This window comes from Erythrolamprus reginae, chromosome 1, assembly GCF_031021105.1.
Source record: "Erythrolamprus reginae isolate rEryReg1 chromosome 1, rEryReg1.hap1, whole genome shotgun sequence".
In the NCBI taxonomy this organism is placed as follows: domain Eukaryota; kingdom Metazoa; phylum Chordata; class Lepidosauria; order Squamata; family Dipsadidae; genus Erythrolamprus; species Erythrolamprus reginae.
In genome coordinates this window covers 47,389,519-47,402,739 of record NC_091950.1, presented here as the reverse complement: position 1 = coordinate 47,402,739, position 13,221 = coordinate 47,389,519, and the positions used below count along the sequence as shown (strand labels likewise).

Here is a 13,221-nt window from a genome sequence, read left to right as displayed (position 1 = left end):
GGCGGCATACAAATCCAATGAATGAATGAATGATTGAATGAATGAATGAATGAATGAATGAATGAATGTTGGACTCTACATGCAGCGCGCAGCGAAGACCGTTCAGGTAAGCCAACGGTACTTTTCCTAATTAATATATCTTGGCAACCTGACTCCATTCTTCCATTTGACAGTTGGTGTACAGGCTTGTGAGATTTCTATTCCATTGACATAAATCATAAAAGCAGAGATTCTGTTTTCAATGCTTACTCTGGCAGTCTTATGTCACTGGCATTTCATTTTTTAAAAACAACAAGATGTGGGCAATTAGTTTTGTTAGAAAAAGGTAAAGAGTCTATCCTTGCTGAAAAGGAAAATAAAATATGAAACTTCTTTATACAGTGGATTAATTGTAGTTATCCTGCTTTGATTTGCAGTAATTTCCAAGCAATTAAATACATGACAACAAGGTTGTAATGAAGACACAAGTCCTCAGAATACTTTTAAAGGATGTCAGTTCCTATTGATTGGAAACTACTTTATCTCCTCCTTCAAAGAGCATTGCAAATATCAAAGGCTAAGGATGTAGTGGTTTTTATCAAATTTTTCAACTTTCAGTTTCGAACATATCAGGGATGCTCAAAAGTTGTGACATGCCTTGGGGATTTTAAAGATATTTTGGTTATTTTAATATAATTTAGAGTGCTCGGTAAGTAACTACATATATATCATAACTTTTTAAACATTGTGTTTGTTTCATAATGTGGGAAGCTAAAGTCAAGGACAAAGGCCTTCAAACCTGGCAATTTTAAGACTTGTGGACTTCAACTCCCAGAATTCTCCATCCAGCATGGGCTAAATTGCCAAGATTGGGGATCCCTGGTCAAGGATGTAATAAAGCACCATAGTTTGAATTCAATTGGATTCAGAACAATTAAGACAGTATTAGAATAGAATAGAATAGAATACAATAGAATTCTTTATTAGCCAAGTGTGATTGGACACACAAGGAATTTGTCTTGGTGCATATGCTCTCAGTGTACCTAAAAGAAAATACAGTATAGATTTGTCAAGAAATATGTGGTACAACACTTAATGATTGTCATAGGGGTCAAATAAGCCCCTCTTCGGAGAGGGGTGGCATACAATTCTAATTCTAATTGTTGTTATTATTATTATTATTATTATTAATAATAATAATAATAATAATAAATATTAATAAAAATCTTAGGATATATGCAACAAGTTACAGTCATACAGTCCTAAGTGGGAGGAAATGGGTGATAGGAATGATGAGAAAAAAATAGTAGAAATAGAAGTGCAAAAATTTGACAGTATTGAGGAAATTATTTGTTTAGTAGAGTGATTGCGTTCAGGGAAAAAACTGTTTGTGTGTCTAGTTGTCTTGATGTGCAGTGCTCTGTAGCAACGATTTGAGGGTAGGAGTTGAAACAGTTTATGTCCAGGATGCGGGGATCAGTAAATATTTTCACCGCTCTCTTTTTGACTCGTGCAGTATACAGGTCCTCAATGGAAGGCAGGTTGGCAGCAATAGTTTTTTCTGAAGTTCCGATTATCCTCTGAAGTCTGTGTCTGTCTTGTTGGGTTGCAGAACCAAACCAGACAGTTATAGAGGTACAGATGACAGACTCAATGATTCCTCTGTAGAACTGTATCAGCAGCACCTTGGACAGTTTGAACTTCCTGAGTTAACGCAGAAAGTACATTCTTTGCTGATTTGAGAGCATTTCACCGAGGCAGCCTTCGTCGGCACCATCTTGGATCAGAGACTCAGGTACTGACATAAAATAGTGAAGAGGAGGCCAATGTTCTGATGTTTGTGTGAACAAAAGTCTTGAAGGCAGGGGAAAGAATGTAACAGTTTTCATTTCCGGCACTGGACTGAAAAAAATTGAAGTTCTCAAGGCTGCACTCTCTCTCAGTTGGTCTGTTTAGACTTCCCGACTATTCAGAAGTACAGGTAGTCCTTGACTTGCAAGTTGCAACCATTCATTTAGCGATTGTTTGAAGTTACAATGGCACTGAAAAAAACGAGTAATGACTGGTCCTTACATTTGGGCCATTGCAGCAACGCCACGATTTGGATACTTGGCAACTAGCATGTATTTATGAGGGTTGCAACATCCTCTGGGATCACGTGATTTCCAGTCTCTACTTCCCCAGCCCACATCTGATAAACAAAGTCAATGGAGGAAGCTGGATTTGCTTCTACAATGGTAGAAATCATTTAACAATTGGAGAGATGGATTCACAACAGTGGCAAAAAAAAGGTTATATAAATTTGGGCTCAACTCACTTGACAATCGCATTGCTTAACAACAGAAATTCTGGTGCCAATTCTGGTCCTAAGTTGAAGTCTGCATAACAGCAGGATGTAAGTTTGTGCTTTCTAGTCTTTGATAAATTAAATTCTGTGTTCCTGGTGCTCCTCTTGGCTCAGGGGTATGATTGAATTTGGGCTGGTATCTGCAGAAAGCAGGTGCTGGGGGAGTGAGTGAGATTTGTTTTTCCCCCTAATTCTATACTGGAGATTCTCTGTGGATTCAGAAACTTTCAGAGCTACATTTGGTTCCTTTGAGAACAAGCTAGCTATGAAGTCCAAACAGATTATAGATGGGAGGCATTACTGTCCTAAAGCATCACTGTTAAAAGAAGCTTTCTTGGTTTGCATAAACAGATTTGATCAGAAATTACTATGGAATAACTCAACCCCTTCAGTGTAACATTTCTGAATTGTGAATTACTGGAATTCCTATTGAAATTATTGTCTATGTCCGCCCTTATATATGTTGCATAAATTACCTCAAGAAAATTGAGAGTATAGAACTCACGTAATGTGTACCGGTTGGTCTCTGGATGCAATTTAAAGTGTTGGTCATGACTTATAAAGCCCTACATGACTTAGGAGAAGGTTACTTATTGTTGTGGTTGGCTCTGGCCCAGCTCCTGCCCCAAGGAATGTGGAGGTGGATGCAGGGAAAACATCAACATGTCATAGGCCTGTTTTATTGCTGACAGAGGCAGGTAGTGAAGTTTCCTTGGAGGAAGAAGAGGGGGGGGTGACTTGGAAGAGGGGAGTTTGGCAGACAGCCCAGAAGGAGATCAATCATCTTTATCATCCTTGGATTATGAACAAGAATTAATGACACATCCACGAATGCGTAGAGTGATGCATAGGAGACAACAACTGAAAGATTATTACAAGAGAAAATGAGGCCACCTGTGGTTGGGTGGGGCTGTTGTAATTAGTGCTACAGGTAAAAGAGCAGCCTGCTGTTTTAGCCTCATGGCAGTTTATCTGATTCATAGTTTCATCAAGATCGTGTTTTTTGCTGTTCAAGATTGTGTGTGGACTTTCTGGACTTTAGAATTGTACTCAATTTCCCAGTTATTGGGTGAGCATTTGGATTGCATTTAACCTGTGCCTTTTGTGTACCAGAAAATCCCTTTGACATTTAAAAAGGGAGCTGTTTCTGGTTTTCTGTTGATCAAGACTTTTGGGTTTTCTTTCTATCGTGTGGTGTGTGTCTTTCTGGACTAATTACCCTGAAATTACGGGCGGTTGAAACACGCCGGCAGAACACTTATGGGATCATCTTCTGCCTCATGAATCCCAGCAACTGGTCAGGTCCCACAGAGTTGGCCTACTCCAGGTCCCGTCAGTTAGGCAATGTCGTCTGGCAGGACTTAGGGATAGAGCCTTCTCTGTGGCAGCCCCAGCCCTTTGGAATCAATTCCCCCCAGAGATTTGCACATCTCCCACTCTCCTGGCCTTCCGTGAGTCCTTAAAATCTCATCTTTGCCAGCAGGCCTGGGGCCATTGAGCACTGGTACTCTGATACTCTGGTACTCTGCTCCAATTTATTAAAACTAATCTAAATTTTATCTAAGAACCCCGATTTATTTTTTAAAAAAACAATCACTCACATTTATTCCATTCTGGCTATTGTATCCTTATGGTCATGTGATAATAATTTCCATCATCCTCTGGTGACATCCCACAAGCAAAATCAGTGGGGAAATTAAATGTGACATCCTTGTTTAACGACCTGTGCCATTGTCAGGTTATGATAGCAACTGGGACTGCTGGAATTGCCACTAAGTGATGCACTTTGATGACATTGCACTTTGCAGTGGCATCAGCATTGGAGATTACGGTCCCAATTGCTCTCATACCCATGGACCACCAGTACTCAAGATGTTTGGTTTCATTAGTGTTTTACTTGTGTGGCAATCTGTGCTTGCAAAATTGTTCTCACATAGGCTCTTCCACTGCAGATGGGCATTCTAATCTATGGACATCTGGTGGCAGTATCATGATAATTCTTTCTTTGACACTGAATGATTGCCATAGTTCTGCCACTAGATATTCAAATTTCAAATGATGCCTTCCCAAATGCAAATAAGACATGAAAGTTCTGCTTACTTCTTAGTAGTAAATGCAGAGCAATGCTTGTGGCATACCATGAAAAGGCTCCATACCATGATCTATGGCAGCAAAGAATTTAAAGTTTTGTGACATCCCGGAGTGTGTTTAATTGCATTTGTGTTTCATTACAACACCGTCTCTTTTTGGCTAAATTTATTTTAACTAATTAGTTTGAAATGTCAGAGTAGTATTTCAGATGACAGAAATGCACATGATTTCATGTAGTAGATAACTCTAGTGAAAAAGCTGTATTGTGGGATCTGATCTAATTAAACATTTTTAAAAGATTTCTTGGACATTTCTAAGAAAATATGGGATTGTATTTTTCATATTGGCATACATCAGTGGCTTTAGAGATGGATCAAAAGAAGTTATTATAATTATAAATCAGTCTAGCTGGGGATACTATAGTATTCTACTATACAAAGGATAGTGTAGATCACAGCTGTCAAACTCATGGTGTCTGCTGTCATATGATATTTTGTGAGACATTTTTCCCATTTTTGGAGCTGACGTAAGCGTGGCCTGCACATGACACATTGGTATAGATGATTCTTAAAACCCCCGAATAGGTATATATCCCAGAAGAGAATAAGGGTGAACATTTCTATCCCACTTTTTCTCCAAGGACCTTAAAGCAAGATACTTCAATTTCTTAATCCATGTCTCCATTTGAGCATCTCATTCTAAAACACACAGTTGTGACCATTCCTGGTGCTGCTCATTGTCATACACACCTTAGTCACCTCAGAGTTGGACTGCTGCAACATTTTGTATATGGGATGCCCTTAAAAGCATTTGGAAGCTTCACCTGGTCCAGAATTCAATAGCACTTACAGTTTGGGGTATATCACAATATGCTTATATAATACTGTTCATTTGTGAGCTGCATTGGCTCCTAGTAGGTTTCCAGAGGTAATTCAAGGTTTTGATTGTCAGTTTTCAAAGCCCTGTGTAGCATGGTTATTTGAGGTTACATTTTGTCTGCATTTAAAAAAATGAAACATGGTTGTTGTTGTTTTTTAACTTGGCTCTTTTGGCTGCTCATGTGACCGTTACATTGCTACCAATGTGACAATTTGGCAAATTCTTAAAACAGAAGATGCTTGAAGAGATGTGAGACTGAGAAATAACTCTTGACAGTTATAACACAGGCAAATAAACAATTCTACCAGACACCAATAATTCTGTAAAACAAAACCATTCTGTTTGTAGTGTTCTATCTTTTCATGCTTGTCAAATGGTTTAACAGTACATTACCTGTAACAAAGATTTTCTGCATTATTCGTGTTAATGTTTCTCTGGTCATGCTTTGAATCTTGCTTAGTGTTGCATATGACTTCTTTTTATTACTTATGGGCTGTACAGAATACAGGAAAGATGAGTAAAATACCTTGTCAGATAGACATGAGAGGTTTGCAAACATATGACAGCACAATAGGCTTAGATCAGCCTCCTGCAATTAGGCACTCTCCCAGAAATGTTGGAGTGTAGCTCCCATCAGACCCGGATCAGGATGGCTACAGATGATGAGAATTATAGCTCAACATATCTGGAGAGCATCAGGTTCAGAAAGGCAGGATTAAACAATCTGTTCAATTGATGTAATCCAAAGCATGACAGCTTCCAAATTTTGCAGATGACAATTTGTAAATTGTCTTGTAAATGTCCTTCTGTTCCGTTTGTAATTTTTGATTCTCCAGTAATATCTCTTCCAGGATCTGTTACCATCATTTGTGGGTGGCCAGCTACACAGGCTTTTAAAGTTTGTTCCTAAGTAATTCCCCTTCTCTTGTCTCTTACTGATAACTCTTATATAATCTTTGAAAAACAGGACAATTCCACACTGCTTGATTCCCATTTCTGATTCCCACACTAACCAAGTTCAAAAGCAATTTGTTGTCTTTGCTAATCCCACACACTTTTCAAGCCACTCTTGTCTAGCTGACTAATAGGAGGATGTAAAATATAGCTTATTACTTTTTTTTAAATAGCAGCTTGCTGTGATGAACATGGTGCTTTTCTCAGTAGCTGTAAGCATGGCTGAGTGTTGTCAGAGTCTGGAATGATGGGGACAAGGCGAAGCATCCAAAATAACTGCATAAAGGCTCAGGAACAGATAGTTGAAGATTATCTGTTAGGAAGATGGTCCTGGAAGAATAAAATTCTCCTTACCTACTACTTAGGTGATGAAAGAAAATGAATTTCTAGTAACTCTTCTCTTGTACAGATTCAGAGAAAGAAATACCTCTAGCAGCATAGTGGCCTGTCCATGAAAAGGAAAACAGTATTGCGTTGGATGGGGAATGAACACAAGAGCTGGATGAAAAATGGGTCACTTTATTGAATTACAGAAAAAGGCCTGCAGAGGAAACTAAATGGGGTGGAATACCTGACAAAACATACCTGGGCAACTAATGGGTGTAACTCCTTGCTTGGTAAGGGTGAAGCATGACATGCCTTCACTCAGACGTAAAGCCACGCCCAGTGTGTGGGAGGGCTCACCCCTGTGACCCGGAACCATAAATGACGTGGATGAGCCCCAAGTGTTCCTCCCTCCCACCGCTCTGTCCGGGGAGAAAGCATGAGTTGTGTGACAAAGGAACCCATCACCTTTCAAAAGATGCCCAAGGGAGAACACACAGTTGCTACTGACATCCTTTCCACCCCGTTTCTGCCAAATAGTGACCAATAATAAAATTAATTCAAATCAACCTATTTACAAACCGATACACCCCTAACCCCTTAAAAACCTCACACACGACCAGGATGGAGAAGGCGAAAAAAACAATCTGACATAAACTTCCTAGATTGCAAAAAATTCCTTCTCGGCCCCCATGGGCTACCTCTTGAAAGACATCCTGGATATAACAGAAGGTGGATGGGTGATCGATCGGGAGGCGAGCAGAGAGTGAAAAGGAGAGATTGAGAGAAGAGCAGGCCCTGGAATAGGCTGGTTAACCATGCATCATCCCCAGTGAGCCAGTTACAGCTCGGGGAACTCCCTCGCCTCTCGGGGACAACCATCAGCTGGGAGGTGGCAGAGACGCCCCTCCCTTTCTGAGGAATGTCGGGCCGGCAGTATTTTTCTGCCGGCACTCTTCCAACATTCATCTATCTATCTATCTATCTATCTATCTATCTATCTATCTATCTATCTATCTATCTATCTATCTATCTATCTATCTATCTATCTATCTATCTATCTATCTATCTATCTATCTATCTATCGGATTTGTATGTCGCCCCTCTCCGGAGACTCGCGCGGCTAACAGCAATAATAAAACAGCATATAATAATAATTTGGCATGCATGGGCGTGCCCGCGCTGCGTGTGAGCACGCCCAGCTGGGAGGCGGTGTTCTCGCCCCTCCGCGCTGCCGCAAATGTCGGCCAGGCGATGACTTCGCCCAGCCTCTTAATTTTTTGTCAATTCTCATCCTACTTCCTTTGGCTAGGTTGCAAAGCATGGAGGAATACTTGCAATGATTTTTTGCAGAAGCAGAAAATCCAGATAATTGAAGATACATTTTAAAGTAAAACCAGCAACGCAGGGTGAATTTTTCTGACCTTATGCAAATGAATTAATCAGCCAATCTATTAAGCAGAGGGTAGCTGTGAAAGGTGGCTTATGAAACTGTCAAATCCCTTTCCTTTTGAGGTCCTGTGAACAGAATATTGTATCTGCTACAGCTCAGAGCAAGATGTAATGAAAAATTTTCACCAATAGGAAAAAAGGTCCATAAATTTGGTAGAACATTCAACATAGCAGATGGAATGATTGCGGTCTTTATGTCTTGCACTTTCTCTCTCTCACTCTCTCACCCACACATTCATAAATAAATAATTTTGGGTTCACCATGGTTGAGAAAGATATAAATCAGCTCAACTGCTGGACATAGATGATGATAGTAGGACACAGGTTTGGAACTTATTGAAGCAGTGCAACAACATGATATAGATCTTTCAAAGCCTCACAGGCATCTTTTGATTTCCATCAAGCTATCATAATTCTTTTTCTTTTCATTAAAATGTTTTTGTATCTTCATTTAGATATTTTTTAAAGACCCATGTTTGCTATGTTTCCCAAACTGTTGCAATTGCTATTTGATGCTGTTATTCCCTTTCCTTCAGTTCTATTTTCTACATTCTACCTTCACCCTCATTTTGTTGGCGTAACAAAGCTTTAAGTACATTGGTAGAAATTGTCTCATGTATGTCCTAGGATATATCCCCAAACAGCATGATTTAAGATAAATATCGCTTAGTGTTATTATCACAATTAGTTTATTCATTTAAATATTACTTTAGCATGCAAAAGATCAGTCTAGTTTTTCCCCAATCTACATCTTTCAGAAATATTGAAATTGGAGGTCGCAGAATTCTGTGGTAGTAGTAGTAAATGATACGAGTAGGCAAGTAATCAATTCTGTCTTTATTCAGAAAGCCTTATCTTAAATCATGCTGCTAATTTAAATGTATTTAATAGAATCAACACCATTTTTGTGTAACTGCTCTTACGTGATACTTAAATATTTAATGTCATCTTAAACAAGTGAGAACTATTGCTTCTAAAATGGCTCCCTTCAGTCCTACCTAGAGGGGGAAATTATGGGACATGCTGAGAACTGCAGTTCTGCAATAGGCTTCTCAATCTGGCTCTAGTTTCTCTTAGTGATGTTTAGTTTTTAATTATGCCCTCTGTAGCATTTGGACTTCCTTTTGATTTTCATATTATTTGAAAACTGGGCTAATAAATGCTTCATCTTAATAAATATTTTAAATTACTGTTTTGAACTTAAATTAATTTCATTTTTCATAGGAGCCAACAACAGGAGAGTGTGGTGGAAAAGAAGGTTCTAATTTTCAAGTTACCTCAGGACAAAACAACTGTGACCAGATGGGGACTGGCGGTTCCCAGAGTTTGGTTGCTCCTGCTGGCGTCTCCACAGGTACTTCAGCAGCAGCTTCTTTCTTCATAAGGTAATACCGCTGCACTGAATATTAAATGGCGGCAAACCAAATCTTCTTAAACTTCCTTCCTTTCAGGGACTGCTCAGGTAATTGAAGGCAGTGAGTCTGTTTGAATAATGTAATTATTATACATGGCAGAACAAGTCTGAAACCCCCAGTGAGGGGGAAAAGTAGCTACAGGAAATTGTAGGAAGAAACTGGTGGCAAAATTAAGTTCCTCTTTCTACCCATTGTGCATCTGCTGGAAATCTTGCCTCTTTGGCCTTGCTTTGGTAAAAAAAGAAAAAAATCCTCCCTGTGTTATAAAAGTGCATTGGTTCTCCCACCCTCTTTTTTGTAGAGTTTACAGTGAATTCTTTTTCTTCCAGTGATCTTGGAGAAATGTTGTGATCTTTTTTTCTTAACAAGAGCTCTTAGCAATTGCATCATAAGTCCCTGCATTCTTTATGAGAATCTGTAACAACAATGATAGGAAGCAAAAAATAGTAGTACAGTGGTACTTCTACTTAAGAACTTAATTTGTTCCGTGACCAGGTTCTTAAGTAGAAAAGTTTGTAAGTAGAAGCAATTTTTCCCATAGGAATCAATGTAAAAGCAAATAATGAGTGCAAACCCATTAGGAAAGAAATAAAAGCTCGGAATTTGGGTGGGAGGAGGAGGAGGAAGAAGAGGAAGAGGAGGACAGTCGCTGCCAAAGGAAGAAGGTGAGGTGAGGGGAATCAAAAAAATCCAAAACTTTAAGGGTTTTTTTTAAAAAAGAAGGACTCTGAGGTGATGAGGAGGAGCACGTGCCTCCCATACAGCCGGCGTGAGGCTGCCTCCCATACACTGTGCAAGAGAGAGAAACCCAGGCAGGCGAGAGGTAGGAACCTCCCGCTCCTTTGACTGAAAGGTGGCTGCTGCTGCTTCTGCTGCTGCTGTTGCCTGATTCCTCTTCCTTCCCATACTGAAGGGCTCCCCTCCCTTCTCTCTTGCTCGCTTTGTAGCCTGCCCCTTTTTTTCATTGTGGTGATTCCTCAGTTTGGCTGAAGCTGAGTTGATCCAGCTGGGGCAAAGCGCCCAATTTTGCCTTTCCGTGCCCAGACGCTCCGGGAGGCAACCTCCCACTAGGTGTATGGGAGGCAGTGTGAGGGAGTCACCACAGCAAAGTGGTTTATTCCTTCTCCAAGTGCCCAGAGAAAGGAAAATTCTCCATTTATTCTGGGCTGCCCAGAGCAAAGGGAGCATTTCTTTTCCCTTGTTGCTGGCAGAGGTTTATTTCCTCTCCAAGAGCCTAGAGAAAGGAAAATGTTTTGTTCGCTCTGGACTGCCAAAACCTCCCGTGCCACTGAAAAGCTCCTCTGGCAGCCCAGAAAAGCCCAAGATGGCCGGGATTAAAGGGGGAATGGCAGGAAACTGGCCAGGCCTTCGTGCCGCTCTCAAATTTCTGGGGAAATTTTTCAGGGCTTGGGTTCTTAAGTAGAAAATGGTTCTTAAGAAGAGGCAAAAAAATCTTGAACACCCAGTTCTTATCTAGAAAAGATCTTAAGTGGAGGCCTTCTTAGGTGGAGGTACCACTGTACTGCTTCATAGTGCTTTTACAGCCCTCTCTAAGTGATTTACAGAATCAGCATATTGCCCCCAACAATCAATGGAAAGCAGGTTGGCAGCATTGTTTTTTCTGCAGTTCTGATTATCCTCTGAAATCTTGTTGGGTTGCAGAACCAAACCAGACAGTTATAGAGGTGCAGACTCAATGATTCCTCTGTAGAACTGTAGCCTTACTCACACAACCTTGTCTTGATTGTGTTCTGCTCAACATTCTTTTGTCCTGATGAAAATAGGTCTGTTCAGTCATTTGTGTGTTCTATTCCTTCAGTTTCCTAATTGAATATTTAGAAAACATCAACACGGAAACCAATTATCCAGAGAGGTCATGGGTTCCCTTTTACAGGATATGTGGAAATGAAGGCTAGGCAACCATCTGTCAGGGATGTTTTAATTTGGATTCCTGCATTGAATTACCTTGGATGGAGGGGAAAAAAAATAACCTCTTCCAAGTTCACTTCTATAACTCAAATGCCCAGAGCAGCTCTTAGTTGCTTTATCTTTAAAGAAAACCTTTTAGTACACTTATTTCTAGAATCAGATGTTCAGTCATATTTGTATGCTTCTGAGTTTTCAGATTAAAGAATCTAATTATTTGCTAATGAACATTAATGATACATATAAACTGAGGGTCACTCTCCTATTACAGGCACCTGATGGTTTGCTGATAACCATTTGGCCATTAGATTGACCATAAAATACAGTCAATAATTGAGGTGACTGAGAGAGCAGAAATCTTACCGGTTTTAAACCTGACAAGACAGCTTGTCAGGACTCCCGGTACTGATTGAACAGTGACTGAGCATATGATTAGGCCATTGGAGCAGTAATGAAATGGCAACAAAAGCATGGCAACATTAGTACAACTGCTAAATGACTAATGTGCTTTACTTCCAAGGCTCAGGCACTTCAATTAGTCCTAATAAATTGTTCACTTGGCTATTCATTGTGAACTGTGGGTAGCACCATGTAGGAAGCTTTGGATTGTTTTGTGTGCCATTTCAAGATAATGATGGGATAGCAGCAGTGGGAAGGATAGTTTCCCTTCCTTGTGTTCTTCCAGATGAGTAACTTCTAGTAGTACTACTAATGAAAAGGCATTATGCACTTGCTTCATTTTCTTTTCCTTAATAGGAAGAAAAAGATAAATATTACAAATATGGAACATAAAAGTGTTTCGCTTGAGACATGACAATTGCACGATAAATATCTCTTCTTGAACAATCTGTTGATATTTGGATCATAAATGATTACACTCGGACAACCCAAATTTGTGCCTATATTCTTTATTTTTTGGGGGGGTGGGTGGGTTATAAATTTTTTATTTTTTTTCTTCCACACCTTACAGAAATACAAATTCACATACCTGCAAATTAGAATACAATACAATATGGTATCAATTGCCAAATTCTTAATCAAAATTCTTAATTATTTATCTATTTTATTTTGGTATACATCATTTATCTTGTGCTACCTCCTTTTCTAATTTTGTCATCCGGATTTCAAAGATGGTTTTCTGTTCTCATTTGGGTTCAAAATGCCATTAGCTATCAAAATTTCTCTTGGCTATTTGTTTTTTTCTACTAAAACTAAGCCATAGTGATTCAGTCCATTTCTTATATTTTTACTTATCTCATTCATGTTTTTTAAACCCGCATTTTAATATGACTGCCCTTTACAAGGAAAGTTCCAAATTTACTTCTCTTCATACAACAAGAAAAAATATTGGTTCATATCATGCCTTTGATCTAATTATAACAATAGCAAATTTGTGCCTATATTCTTAGTTTTGCACATAATGACTGTTATTGAAAGCTGCTATATAGACTTACAGTATGCATTAGATGTGCATTTGGTAGAGCCCTCTTATAAAAGCTAAGTAGGGATGGATTCCAGAAGCTCCTGAATTACAGCTTCTGCCTTTTTTGCCATTGGATGCATGAAGTAAATTGCTGGTAATTGTAATTTGTATATAAAGTAAATCAATATGGTTATATTACCACAGCCAATTTAGTGTGGTAGTTAAGGCACTGAACTAGAAACCTGGAGGCTATGAATTCTAATCCTGCCTCAGGTACAAAGGCAGCAATTTGACTTTGGGCCAGTCACTTTCTTTCATCCTTAGGGAGCAAGCAGTGACCAGCCACTTTAGAAAACTGCGAAGAAAACTGCAGGGACTTGTACAGGCAGTCATCAGGAGTTAATACTGATTTAACTCTCAATCAGTTAACC

General features: G+C 39.4%; 1 protein-coding gene across 2 annotated transcripts in view; it reads left to right on the top strand.

Moving 5' to 3' along the window:
- KIF26A (kinesin family member 26A) overlaps nt 1–13,221 on the top strand; it is a 195,177-nt gene that overhangs the window by 104,171 nt on the left and 77,785 nt on the right. For both annotated transcript variants that reach the window (XM_070751483.1, XM_070751476.1), the window contains exon 4: nt 9,251–9,411. In XM_070751483.1, the coding sequence (XP_070607584.1) occupies nt 9,251–9,411 (161 nt within the window). The remainder of the gene's footprint in view (nt 1–9,250; nt 9,412–13,221) is intronic.